Raw genomic sequence first — 13,800 nt, 5'->3', positions numbered from 1 at the left:
TAATTCTTTAAAATTCAATTTTTATATAAATTTTCCCCTGAAATTTAAATAAAAATTATTTTCTATAAGAATTTCTCTTTAATTTATTATCTCCATATTAATTCTTTGAAATTCAATTTTTGTATAAATTTTCCCCTGAAATTTAAATAAAAATTATTTTCTATAAGAATTCTTCTTTAATTTATTTTCTCCATAATAATTCTTTAAAATTCAATTTTTATATAAATTTTCCCCTGAAATTTAAATAAAAATTATTTTCTATAAGAATTTCTCTTTAATTTATTATCTCCATATTAATTCTTTAAAATTCAATTTTTGTATAAATTTTCCTCTGAAATTTAAATAAAAATTATTTTCTATAAGAATTCTTCTTTAATTTATTTTCTCCATAATAATTCTTTAAAATTCAATTTTTGTATAAATTTTCCCCTAAAATTTAAATAAAAATTATTTTCTATAAGAATTTCTCTTTAATTTGTTTTCTCCATAATAATTCTTTAAAATTCAATTTTTATATAAATTTTCCCCTGAAATTTAAATAAAAATTATTTTCTATAAGAATTCTTCTTTAATTTATTTTCTCCATAATAATTCTTTAAAATTCAATTTTTGTATAAATTTTCCCCTAAAATTTAAATAAAAATTATTTTCTATAAGAATTTCTCTTTAATTTGTTTTCTCCATAATAATTCTTTAAAATTCAATTTTTGTATAAATTTTCCCCTGAAATTTAAATAAAAATTATTTTCTATAAGAATTTCTCTTTAATTTATTACCTCCATAATAATTCTTTAAAATTCAATTTTTGTATAAATTTTCCCCTGAAATTTAAATAAAAATTATTTTCTATAAAAATTCTTCTTTAATTTATTTTTTACCTAATAATTCTTTAAAATTCAATTTTTATATAAGTTTTCCCGTGAAATTTAAATAAAAATTATTTTCTATAAGAATTTCTCTTTAATTTATTATCTCCATATTAATTCTTTGAAATTCAATTTTTGTATAAATTTTCCCCTGAAATTTAAATAAAAATTATTTTCTATAAGAATTCTTCTTTAATTTATTTTCTCCATAATAATTCTTTAAAATTCAATTTTTATATAAATTTTCCCCTGAAATTTAAATAAAAATTATTTTCTATAAGAATTTCTCTTTAATTTATTATCTCCATATTAATTCTTTAAAATTCAATTTTTGTATAAATTTTCCTCTGAAATTTAAATAAAAATTATTTTCTATAAGAATTCTTCTTTAATTTATTTTCTCCATAATAATTCTTTAAAATTCAATTTTTGTATAAATTTTCCTCTGAAATTTGAATAAAAATTATTTTCTATAAGAATTCTTCTTTCATTTGTTTTCTCCATAATAATTCTTTAAAATTCAATTTTTGTATAAATTTTCCCCTGAAATTTAAATAAAAATTATTTTCTATAAGAATTTCTCTTTAATTTATTACCTCCATAATAATTCTTTAAAATTCAATTTTTGTATAAATTTTCCTCTGAAATTTGAATAAAAATTATTTTCTATAAGAATTCTTCTTTAATTTATTTTCTCCATAATAATTATTTAAAATTCAATTTTTGTATAAATTTTCCTCTGAAATTTAAATAAAAATTATTTCCTATAAAAATTTCTCTTTAATTTATTTTCTCCATAATAATTCTTTAAAATTCAATTTTTGTATAAATTTTCCTCTGAAATTTAAATAAAAATTATTTTCTATAAGAATTTCTCTTTAATTTATTATCTCCATAATAATTCTTTAAAATTCAATTTTTGTATAAATTTTCCTCTGAAATTTGAATAAAAATTATTTTCTATAAAAATTCTTCTTTAATTTGTTTTCTCCATAATAATTCTTTAAAATTCAATTTTTGTATAAATTTTCCCTAAAATTTAAATAAAAATTATTTTCTATAAGAATTTCTCTTTAATTTTCTCTATATAATAATTATTATAAACTTATATAAATAAGCTAAATTTAAGCTTTTAGGTTCATACCCTAAATATAGAAAAATCTTTTATATAAGTAAAATGCCTGAATAAAGGATTATTTTGATGTAATAAAAATGTGTTAAAAAATCACTTTTACTAAATTTTTATTAATAAATTTTATTTATTTATTTATTATTATATAAATATATTTATATTCATTAAATTAATTAATTCCGCAAAATTCAAAATTTTATATGCTTAAAACACTTGAATATATTTAAATTTATAATTTATAATTAAAATTTTTAATATAATTAATTTTTAAAATTAAAACTAAATATAAATTAATTATTAATAAACTTTATTATTTATTTAAATTTATTAAGTTTAATAATTCTCTCCTTACTTATTCCTAATTTATTCTTTATATGAATATTTTTAGAAATTTCCTCTATATTATACACTATTTATTTAAATATTAATTCTTTAAAAATTTATAGAATTATATATTTTATAATTTCTTCAATAACTTCTATTTTAATTATTTATAGATTTTTAAATAAAACATTTAATTTATATATTAATTTTATTTTGTTATTTAGCTTATGATTAAAATTAGGATTATACCCCTTAAATAGATGAATAAATTTTTTAATAAAAAAAATTAATTTTAATTCATTAATTTTATTACTAACAATTATTAAATGTATCCCTATTTTTATATTTTTAAATTTTATTAAATTTAATTTTATTATTTTATTTATATTAATTTTCTTTATACTACCCCCAGTAATTTTTTCAATAAATACCTCATCCTTTACTCTTTTAATAAATTACTCATCCATATATAATATTCCTTTATTATTAATCTTTTCTTATTTAAATTTTAATATTATAATCATTTATATAACCATTTATATAACTTCAACTCTTATAATCTTACTTATACTTAAAAAATTAAATCTTTACTACAAAAACTCTTTAAATTTAAGATTAAATTATAAAAATAAAATATTTTATAATTTAATAATATTCAAATACTCCCAACTTCCACCATTTTTACCATTTATTATTAAATGAAATTTAATTGATCTTATATTATCAAATAATTATATAATTATATTATCTATATTAATTATCTTTTCTAGATTACTAATAACCTTTAATTATTTAAATTTTAATAATAACAATTTTTTTTTAACAAATTCTAAAATTAGACATAAAATTAATTTATTTGATTATTCTAATTTTAATATTATATTTATTATATATTTTTCATTTTTAACATTTACCTTAATTTTTACCTTTTCATTTATAAACTAAATTTATAATTTTTTAATTTCTTTAAATTTGCAATTTAATATTTTTTATAAACTATATAAATAAAGATTTTAAGTTAATAAAACTTAAAACCTTCAAAGTTTTATATAAATATATATTTAACTTAATTATTTAAATCTTAATTTAATATTAGAAAATTTATTTTCATAAATAAATTTACAGTTTACTCCTTTTATCAGGCATAATATTTCTAAATAAAATTTATTATCAAAAATGATTTTATTCAACTAACCATAAAAATATTGGAATACTTTATTTTATCTTTGCTATATGATCAGGAATAATCGGAGCATCTTTAAGTATAATTATTCGTATAGAATTAAGAACACCTGGAAGATGAATTAATAATGATCAAATTTATAACACTATTGTAACTTCACATGCTTTTATTATAATTTTTTTTATAGTTATACCATTTATAATTGGGGGATTTGGAGATTGATTAGTACCACTAATAATTGGAGCTCCTGATATAGCATTCCCACGTATAAATAATATAAGATTTTGATTATTAATTCCTTCATTATTTATACTTATAATAAGAAGAACTTTATCTACAGGATCAGGAACAGGTTGAACTATTTACCCCCCCCCTATCTTCAATTATATATCACTCATCTTTTTCTGTTGATTTTACTATCTTTTCTTTACATATCGCAGGTATTTCTTCTATTATAGGTGCTATTAATTTTATTGTTTCAATTATATTAATAAAAAATATTTCACTTAATATAAATCAAATCCCCTTATTTCCTTGATCAGTTAAAATTACTGCTATTTTACTTCTTCTTTCTCTCCCTGTTTTAGCAGGTGCTATTACTATACTATTAACAGACCGAAATTTAAATACATCTTTTTTTGACCCTTCTGGAGGAGGAGACCCTATTCTTTACCAACATTTATTCTGATTTTTTGGTCATCCTGAAGTTTATATTTTAATTCTCCCCGGCTTTGGATTAATTTCACATATTATTTTTAATGAAAGAGGAAAAAAAGAAATTTTCGGAAATTTAGGAATAATTTATGCTATATTAGGAATTGGATTTTTAGGATTTATTGTATGAGCTCATCATATATTTACTGTAGGATTAGATGTTGATACACGAGCATATTTTACATCTGCCACTATAATTATTGCTGTACCAACAGGAATTAAAGTATTTAGATGAATTGCTACTTATTGTGGGTCAAAAATTAAAATAAACCCATCAATTATATGATCTTTAGGATTTATCTTCTTATTTACATTAGGAGGATTAACTGGAATTATATTATCAAATTCTTCTATTGATATTATACTTCATGATACATATTATGTAATTGGTCATTTCCACTATGTTTTATCTATAGGTGCAGTATTTGCAATTATTGCAAGATTAATTCATTGATACCCCCTATTCACTGGACTTACACTAAATAAAAAACTATTAAATATTCAATTTATTATAATATTTCTTGGAGTAAACATAACTTTTTTCCCACAACACTTCTTAGGATTAATAGGAATACCTCGACGATATTCAGATTACCCAGATGCTTACTATTGTTGAAATTTAATTTCATCAATTGGTTCATTAATTGCTTTTAATAGAATAATTTTATTAATCTTTATTATTTTAGAAAGATTAATTATAAAACGTTTAATTATATTTAAATATTTTCAATCATCTTTAGAGTGATTACAAAATTACCCCCCTTATAGACATTCATATAATGAACTTCCTATTATTATTTTTAAATTTTAATATGGCAGAATAGTGTAATGAATTTAAGTCTCATAAATAAAATTAATAATTTTTATTAAAATTTATTTATATAATAAATATAGCTACATGAAATATATATTCTTTCCAAGATCCTAACTCTCCATTTGCTGATAATTTATTTTATTTTTATAATTTTACAATAATTATCCTAACAATAATTACTATTTCTACTATATATATAATGATTTTTATTTTAAATAATAAATATTTAAATTTAAATTTATTAAAAAATCACAATATTGAAATCTTATGAACTATTACTCCTATAATTATACTTTTAATTATTTCAATCCCTTCTCTTAAAACTCTTTATTTTATTGATGAATTATGAAACCCTACATATTTTACTATTAAATCAATTGGTCATCAATGATATTGAAGTTATGAATATCCTGAATTTTCTAATTTTATGTTTGACTCATATATAATCAAATCAATTGAAAACATTAATCAATTTCGTTTATTAGATGTTGATAATCGAGCAGTTATTCCTTATAAAATTCCTATTCGATTACTAGTATCTTCTATAGATGTAATTCACTCATGAACTATCCCAACTATAGGAATTAAAATAGATGCCTCACCAGGTCGAATTAATCAAATATCTTTAATTTCTTTACGACCTGGAATATTTTTTGGACAATGTTCTGAAATTTGTGGTGCATATCATAGATTTATACCTATTGTTATTGAAAGAACAAATTATTTTAATTTTATTAATTGAATTAATAAAAATAATTAAAGAATTAGTTAAATTTTTATAACATTAAATTGTCATTTTAAAATTATTATAATAATACTCTTTCATTAGATGTCTGAAAGAAAGAAATGGTCTCTTAAACCAAAATATAGTAGTTAATCGTCTACTTCTAATGATTTTATTCTTTTATCCCTCAAATAAGACCTATATATTGACTTTTACTTTTCTTTTTTATACTTATAATTATATATATATATATTTCAATTTTATATTTTTCTCCTTTTTCATTTTCACCAACTACTTATACTAATTTAAATAATTTTAAATTAATAAAAAAAACTATTAAATTTTAAATGTTAACTAATTTATTTTCAATTTTTGACCCTTCTACAAATAAATTTTTATCTTTAAATTGGTTAATTTTATTTTTTCCTTTAATATTAATAAATTGACCTTATTGATTACTACCTTCACGAATTAATATCTTTTGATTAAATTTCTACAAAAAAATTTTTCAAGAATTTTTTAATTTAACAAAAAAAAAATTTTCATCAAACTTAATTATTTTTTTAACTATTATAATTATATTTTTAAAATTAAATTTATTAAGTTTAATGCCTTATATTTTTACTCCGTCAAGACATTTATCTATTAATCTTTCTTTATCCCTAAGATTATGAATAAGATTTATATTATTTGGATGATTGAATAACACTAATAAAATATTCATTCATCTTCTACCCATAAACACACCAGGACCATTAATAATTTTTATAATTTTAATTGAATCTATTAGAAATTTTATTCGACCATGAACTCTTGCAATTCGACTATCTGCCAATATATTAGCAGGACATTTACTTTTATCCTTATTAGGAACAACTTTAGAAAATATACCTTATATATTAATTCTTTTTTTTATCCAAAATTTATTAATAATTTTAGAAATTTCAGTTTCTATTATTCAATCTTATGTATTTTCTATTTTAACTTTATTATATTTTAATGAATCTAATTAAATGAAAATATCTCATCACCATCCATTTCATATAGTAACTTTAAGACCCTGACCTTTAATAACTTCATGAAGAATTTTAAATTTGTTATTAAGAACTATTTATTGATTTAATTCTTCTAACTTCAATATTATTATATTTAATTTATTAATTCTATTTTTAATTCTATACCAATGATGACGGGATATTATTCGAGAAAGAACAATACAAGGATGTCATACATTAAGTGTTTTAAAATTATTAAAATTTGGAATAATTTTATTTATTATTTCAGAATTATTTTTTTTTATTTCTTTTTTTTGAACTTATCTTCATTCAGCAATCTCACCAAGAATTGAAATTGGTATAATATGACCACCTAAAAATATTATTATATTTAACCCTTATGATATCCCCCTTTTAAATTCAATTATTTTAATTTCTTCAGGATTTACTATTACATGAAGACATAATTTATTAATTAAAAATAAAAAAAAATCTATAACACCATTAATTTTTACAATTCTACTAGGTATATATTTTTCCTCTATCCAAATAATTGAGTATATGGAAGCTCCTTTTACTTTTAACGATGGAATTTTTGGATCAATTTTTTTTATATCTACAGGATTTCATGGTCTCCATGTATTATTAGGTATCATTTTTTTAAGAACAAGATTAATTCGAATATATTTAAACCACTTTTCTAAAATTCATCATTTTCATTTTGAAGCAGCTACATGATATTGACATTTTGTTGATATTATTTGACTTATTCTTTATATCCTAATTTATTGATGAATATATTAAATATATATATATATATATATATATATATATATATATATATATATATATATATATATAGTATAAATAATTACATTTAATTTCCAATTAAAAGATTTAATTAAATAATATATATAATTTTTAATATCTTCATATTTTTTATCTTTATATTTATCATTATCTCTTTAATTATTTTAATTAATTTTTTTTTTTCAATAATTATAAATAAAGATCGAGAAAAAATTACACCATTTGAATGTGGATTTGACCCAATTACTAGAGCACGATTACCATTTTCAATTAATTTTTATATTATAACTCTAATGTTTCTTATTTTTGATGTAGAAATTATTCTAATTTTACCAATTTTAAAATTACTTAATAATCTTTCAATTTTATCTATTTATACTTTTTTCACTTTTCTTTTAATTTTAATTGTTAGATTATGAATTGAATGAACTTGCAACTTATTTAAATGAATTCATTAATTTATATATAGTAATTTTTACATTTAATTTCGACTTAAAAAAAAGAAATTTATTTTTCTTATATAAACAGGATATTAGTTAATATTATATATAACATTAAATTTGCTTTTTAAAATTAAATTATTTATATCTTTTAATTGAAACCAAAATTTAGGTAAATTATTGTTAATAATTTTTTTGAGATTAATATCTCCAATTAAAGAAATATAAATTTAGAACTTCTAATTCTTTTAATATGATTTAATCATAAATATTTCTAAATTTATATAATTTAAAAAAAATATTATAATTTCAATATAAAATTAACTATTAAGTTTATAAATTTATTTAAAAATTTTTAATTATCTTAATATTTTCAATATTAAACTTTTTATTAAGCTATTTAAATAATTATAAATAAATAAAATAAAAATTAATAACACTCTATAAAATTTTATCAACTTTATTATATGAATTGAATATAATCATCTATTCATCAATGGATACACCTTCTGTAAATAAAATATTTTTTTTATATTTACACCTAAAATTTTATCTATTCATTTCTCATTGAATTTCTCATATGTTAATATAAATTTTAAAAAATTTAAATAAATTATTTTATAAAAAAAAATTGAATAAAATATTCTCATGATGAAATTTAAATAACTAAAATTTATTAACTTCTTACATCTAAAATGAAATCTAAAGGTTACTATTCATCTAAGAATATATATTATTAATAAAACTAATTTATCATTTTCTGTAATTATACAAATAAAATAATTAATTAATCTTAAATAAAAATATCCAAAAAAAAATTACTAATAATATTATAAAAAATTTACAAAAAATTATAAATTTCCCATCTCCTACATATTGATATCTATAAATCCCTAAATATATTTCAAAAAATAATTTTATAATTCGAACTCTATAATTAATTGTTAAAACTGTTGAAATCATTAAAATATAAATTATTAATTTATTTAATCTTCTTACTATTATAAATTCTAAAATTAAATCTTTTGAATAAAATCCAGAAATAAATGGAAAACCACTTAAATTCATAAAAGAAAAAATAAATACAATACTCTTTAAAGGAGTTATTCTTATTACACCTTTAAATTTACGTAAATCTTGTCTTCCTAAAGATGTATGAATATACCCCCCAACACATATAAATATTAAAGACTTAAAAAAAGCATGAATTAATAAATGATAAAATCCTAAATTTACTATACCTAATCCTAAAATTCTTATTATAAACCCTAATTGTCTTAAAGTTGAAAGAGCAATTACTTTTTTTAAATTATATTCATAATTTGCTATTAACCCAGCCATAAACATTGTTAAACTAGAAATAATAATAATATATCTTTTCACTTCAATTAAAATAAATTTATTATACCGAATTATTAAATAAATACCAGCAGTAACCAAAGTAGAAGAATGAACTAAAGAAGAAATAGGAGTAGGAGCAGTTATAGCAGCTGGTAACCAAGCCGAAAAAGGTAATTGAGCACTTTTTGTAATTATTAAAATTAATATTAAAATTATTATAATTAATCTTATTCTATATAATATTAAATTTCAAGAACCTAAAAATGATGATATCCTAATTAATATTAATAATCCAACATCTCCTAATCGATTACAAAGAATAGTTAATATTCCTGAATTATAAGAATTCTTATTTTGATAATAAATTACTAAACAATAAGAAATTAAACCTAACCCATCTCATCCTAATAAAATTCTTAAAATCCTTGGACTTAAAATTATTAAACATATTGAAAAAATAAATAATAATAATAGATATTTAAATCGATTAATATATATATCCCCATTTATATAATTTATTCTATAAAATATAATAAAAAAAGAAATAATTAAAACAACCCCTATATATATTAAACCTATATAATCTAAATAAATTATATAATTAAATTTTATTCTACTTAATATAAAAATTGTTCACTCTAAAATTATTATTATATTATATATATATATATATATATATATATATATATATATATATATACTTATTAAAATAAAAAATATCCCTAAAAAAAATATAATTACCCCATAAAGTATTAATTCATAAATAATTTAAAGTTATTATACATCTTTGAAATCACAATTCAAAATTTTTTTCTTAAACTATTTAAATTAAAAAAAAATTAAATCCAAAAATATAATATTTAAAGGTAATCAATGTAAAATTAATACAATATAATTAATTATTTTACTTCTTTTAATTTTTAAATAATAATTTAATTCCCCATGTTGGACATAACAAAATAAATATAATGAATAAATAAATCTAAAAAAACAAAAAAAATTATAACAATTATTAAATACTCTATCCATATTATTAACCCTACTAATAATATAATTTCTCCCACTAAATTTAATGACACTGGAGCAGATATATTTGAAGAACATAATAAAAATCATATTATTCTTATTTTAGGTATATAATTTATTAAACCCTTATTAATTAATATTAAACGTCTATTAGTTTCTTGATAACAAATATTTACTAAAAAAAATAGTCCAGAAGAACATAATCCATGAGCAATTATAATAATATATCTCCCAATTACTCTAATTTTAAAAAATGTTAACATTCTCCTAATTAAAATTCCTATATGAACAACTGATGAATAAGGAACTAAAATTTTTATATCTAATTGACGTAAGCATACCCCCCTCAAAATAACTCTACCTAATAAACTAATTATTATTACATAAAATTTTATATTTATAAATAAATAATAAAATATAATTACTATTTGTAATAAACCATAAGTTCCTAATTTTAATAAAATTGAAGCTAAAATTATTGATCTATAGACAGGGGCTTCAACATGAGCCTTTAATAGTCACCCATGAAATATATATATAGGAATCTTTACTAAAAAAGTTCCTATTATAAATATAAAAAAATAACTTCTTATTTTAATTTTTTTTAATTCTACTATTATTATTAAATCTAATATTAATTCATTTATAATTAAAAATAAAAAAATTAAAAAAGGTAAAGAAAAAAATATAGTATAAAATATTATAAAATAAGCAGCTTCCAAACGTTTTTCCCCTAACCCCCATTTAATAATTATAAAAAAAATTAAAATTAACCTTACTTCAAATATAAAATAAAATAATAATAATTGAATTCTTATAAAAAATATTATTAAAATAATTAATAAAACTAAATGTATTTTTATACATAATAAAATATTCTTATCTATTAAAAATAAAAAAATAATACCAAAAATTCATAAACTTAGTATAATTAATATAAATGAATAATTATTTAATCTAAATAATCTACTTATTATAGAAAAATTTACAATAAAATTATATTTAAAAAAAATTTTTACTGTTAAAAATATTAATACACATCTAATAAAATTTTTTAATAAACTTATTTTTATAAATTTATTTTTAAATAATATTAAATATAAATAAGTAATAATTAAAATTTCTACTATCATTTTAAATTTAAAATTTTTATTCTTTGTGAACCATACCTATGGACAATTCTAACTATTAAAGAAATTCCAATAACTCTCTCACAAACTCCTATAATTAATATATATATAAATATTCAATCATTATTTAAACTGTCAGAAAAAATTAAAGTTATAAATAAATAAAATATTAATATATATTCCAATCCAATTAAAAAAATTAAAAAATTCTCTATAAATATAAAAATTATTAATAAAATTAAGAATACTATTACTAAATAATAATTATTTAAATAAATCAATTTAGCTAAATAATTTAAAATAAAATATTAATTTTGTAAATTAAATATGAAAATTTTTTCTTTAGCTTAAACTTCAAGAAAATTAATCATAATATCTTTAATCCCCAAAATTAATATTCTATTTAAACTATTTCTTGAATTCAATGAACAGTTCTTATGAATTTTTTATTAAATTTATACTTTATATTAATATATATATAATTATTATTATTATATATAATAAAAATATTTCTCCACTAAATTTCATAATAAGCTTAATTTTATTCACTTTAATTTATTTAATTTTAAATTATTTAATTACTCAAAAATCATTATATTGTTTTATAATTTTTATTTCAATAATTAGAGGAAATATAATTATATTCCTTTATTTTACAAGATTAATTAACAATTATTATAATAAATCATTTAAATCTAACCTAAACTTTATTTGATTTATAATAATTATATTAATTTTTGTTATATTTTTTTATTATTTTTTTAATTATTCGATTAATATTAAATTTAAAACTTCTAATTCATTATTTATTTATAAAACTTATACATACCCACTTTATAAAATTACCTTCTTAATAATTTTTTATTTATTAATTACTTTACTATTCTCAATAAAAATTTGTTTATCAAAATATAAACCCTTACGAAAAATTATTAATTAATGAAATTTTCTAAACTATTAAAAAATAATAAAATTTTATCAATTTTCAATTATTCTTTAAATAAATTACCATCCCCCATAAATATTAATATATGATGAAATTTTGGATCAATTTTAGGATTATTTTTAATTATTCAAATTATTTCAGGTCTATTTTTATCTATACATTATTGCCCTAATATTAATCTTGCTTTTCATAGAACAATTCATATTATAAAAAATGTTAAATTCGGATGATGAATCCGTCTTATCCATATAAATGGGGCATCTTTCTTTTTTTTTACTATATTTCTTCATATTGCTCGAGGAATTTATTATCACTCTTTTAAATTAGTTAATGTTTGATTAATTGGAGTAATTATTTTAATTATATCAATAGCAACAGCATTCTTAGGTTATGTTTTACCATGAGGACAAATATCTTTTTGAGGAGCTACAGTTATTACTAACTTATTATCAGCCTTACCTTTTATTGGAAAAATATTAGTTGAATGAATTTGAGGGGGATTTTCTATCAATAATGCCACATTAAACCGATTCTATACCATTCATTTTATTCTTCCATTTATAATTTTATTTTTAGTAATTATCCATCTTTTCTTCTTACATAATTCAGGATCAAATAACCCTATGGGATCAAGAAATAAATTTTACTTAATTTATTTTTCACCTTATTTTCTTATTAAAGATGTACTTGGATATATATTAATTTTATTTTTATTTATTATAGTGGCAGGGGTAATTAAATGATTTGACGCACTCGCGAACAATGCCAATTGACTATAAGACGTATATTTAAACAAACTCGTAATAGTTTTGCAACGATAGCACACGACAGACAAGCTGTTTACAGCTCCGCGGAAGGACACAGAAGTAATAATCATAAAAGTGAAAAAGAGCGCGTCTATTTACACGCCATCCATCCATCTGCTGATCGTTACGGTAATTAGTAATTAGATCCTTTGTAACCAGGTTGGTAATGCAGTTTCCTGTTACGGATATTACTTTGTATTTGCTATTTCCTAACACCTCCCCTCAAAGTTATATCTCTGGAACAGGAAAAACATGTATAGAACAACATAATTAATTATATACACTCATACCCATTCCAATTAAACAATTTCTGTGTTTGGGCCCGCTGAGACCTTTTGTGAGCACATCAGCTGGCATCTGATCTGTTGGTGTGTATTCGAACTGGATTTGCCCATTTTTTACAGCATCTCTGACGAAGTGATACCTAATGTCAATATGTTTGGATCTTGGCTGTATTACCTGGCAGTAGATTGACTTTTGGGCACTTTGACTGTCATTTTGGATTATGGTGCGCTCATTATTAAATCCTATTTCTTTGAGCAATCCTCG

At 18.3% G+C, this 13,800-nt stretch overlaps 1 protein-coding gene and 4 pseudogenes across 2 annotated transcripts in view; 4 read left to right on the top strand and 1 right to left on the bottom strand.

The window, feature by feature from the left end:
• Positions 1-3,523: 3,523 nt before the first annotated feature.
• Positions 3,524-5,025, top strand: LOC143364119 (cytochrome c oxidase subunit 1 pseudogene; annotated as a pseudogene).
• Positions 5,026-5,081: 56 nt separating this feature from the next.
• Positions 5,082-5,797, top strand: LOC143364118 (cytochrome c oxidase subunit 2-like; annotated as a pseudogene).
• A 1,084-nt stretch (positions 5,798-6,881) lies between these two features.
• LOC143364120 (cytochrome c oxidase subunit 3 pseudogene) lies at positions 6,882-7,559 on the top strand (annotated as a pseudogene).
• A 770-nt stretch (positions 7,560-8,329) lies between these two features.
• LOC143364117 (NADH-ubiquinone oxidoreductase chain 5-like) lies at positions 8,330-10,089 on the bottom strand. The gene is given in 2 exon segments (XM_076804619.1): positions 8,330-10,043; positions 10,085-10,089. Coding segments are annotated over 2 exon segments (1,263 nt in total). The 3' UTR covers positions 8,330-8,785.
• Positions 10,090-12,292: 2,203 nt separating this feature from the next.
• The window catches only part of LOC143364116 (cytochrome b-like), a 168,546-nt pseudogene continuing 167,038 nt past the window's right edge, over positions 12,293-13,800 (top strand). Inside the window, exon 1 of the transcript XR_013083997.1 lies at positions 12,293-13,128. The product of XR_013083997.1 is annotated as a cytochrome b-like (transcript). The remainder of the gene's footprint in view (positions 13,129-13,800) is intronic.

Source organism: Halictus rubicundus, unplaced genomic scaffold (assembly GCF_050948215.1).
Source record: "Halictus rubicundus isolate RS-2024b unplaced genomic scaffold, iyHalRubi1_principal scaffold0282, whole genome shotgun sequence".
NCBI lineage: Eukaryota > Metazoa > Arthropoda > Insecta > Hymenoptera > Halictidae > Halictus > Halictus rubicundus.
This window is presented reverse-complemented; position numbering and strand designations above follow the sequence as displayed.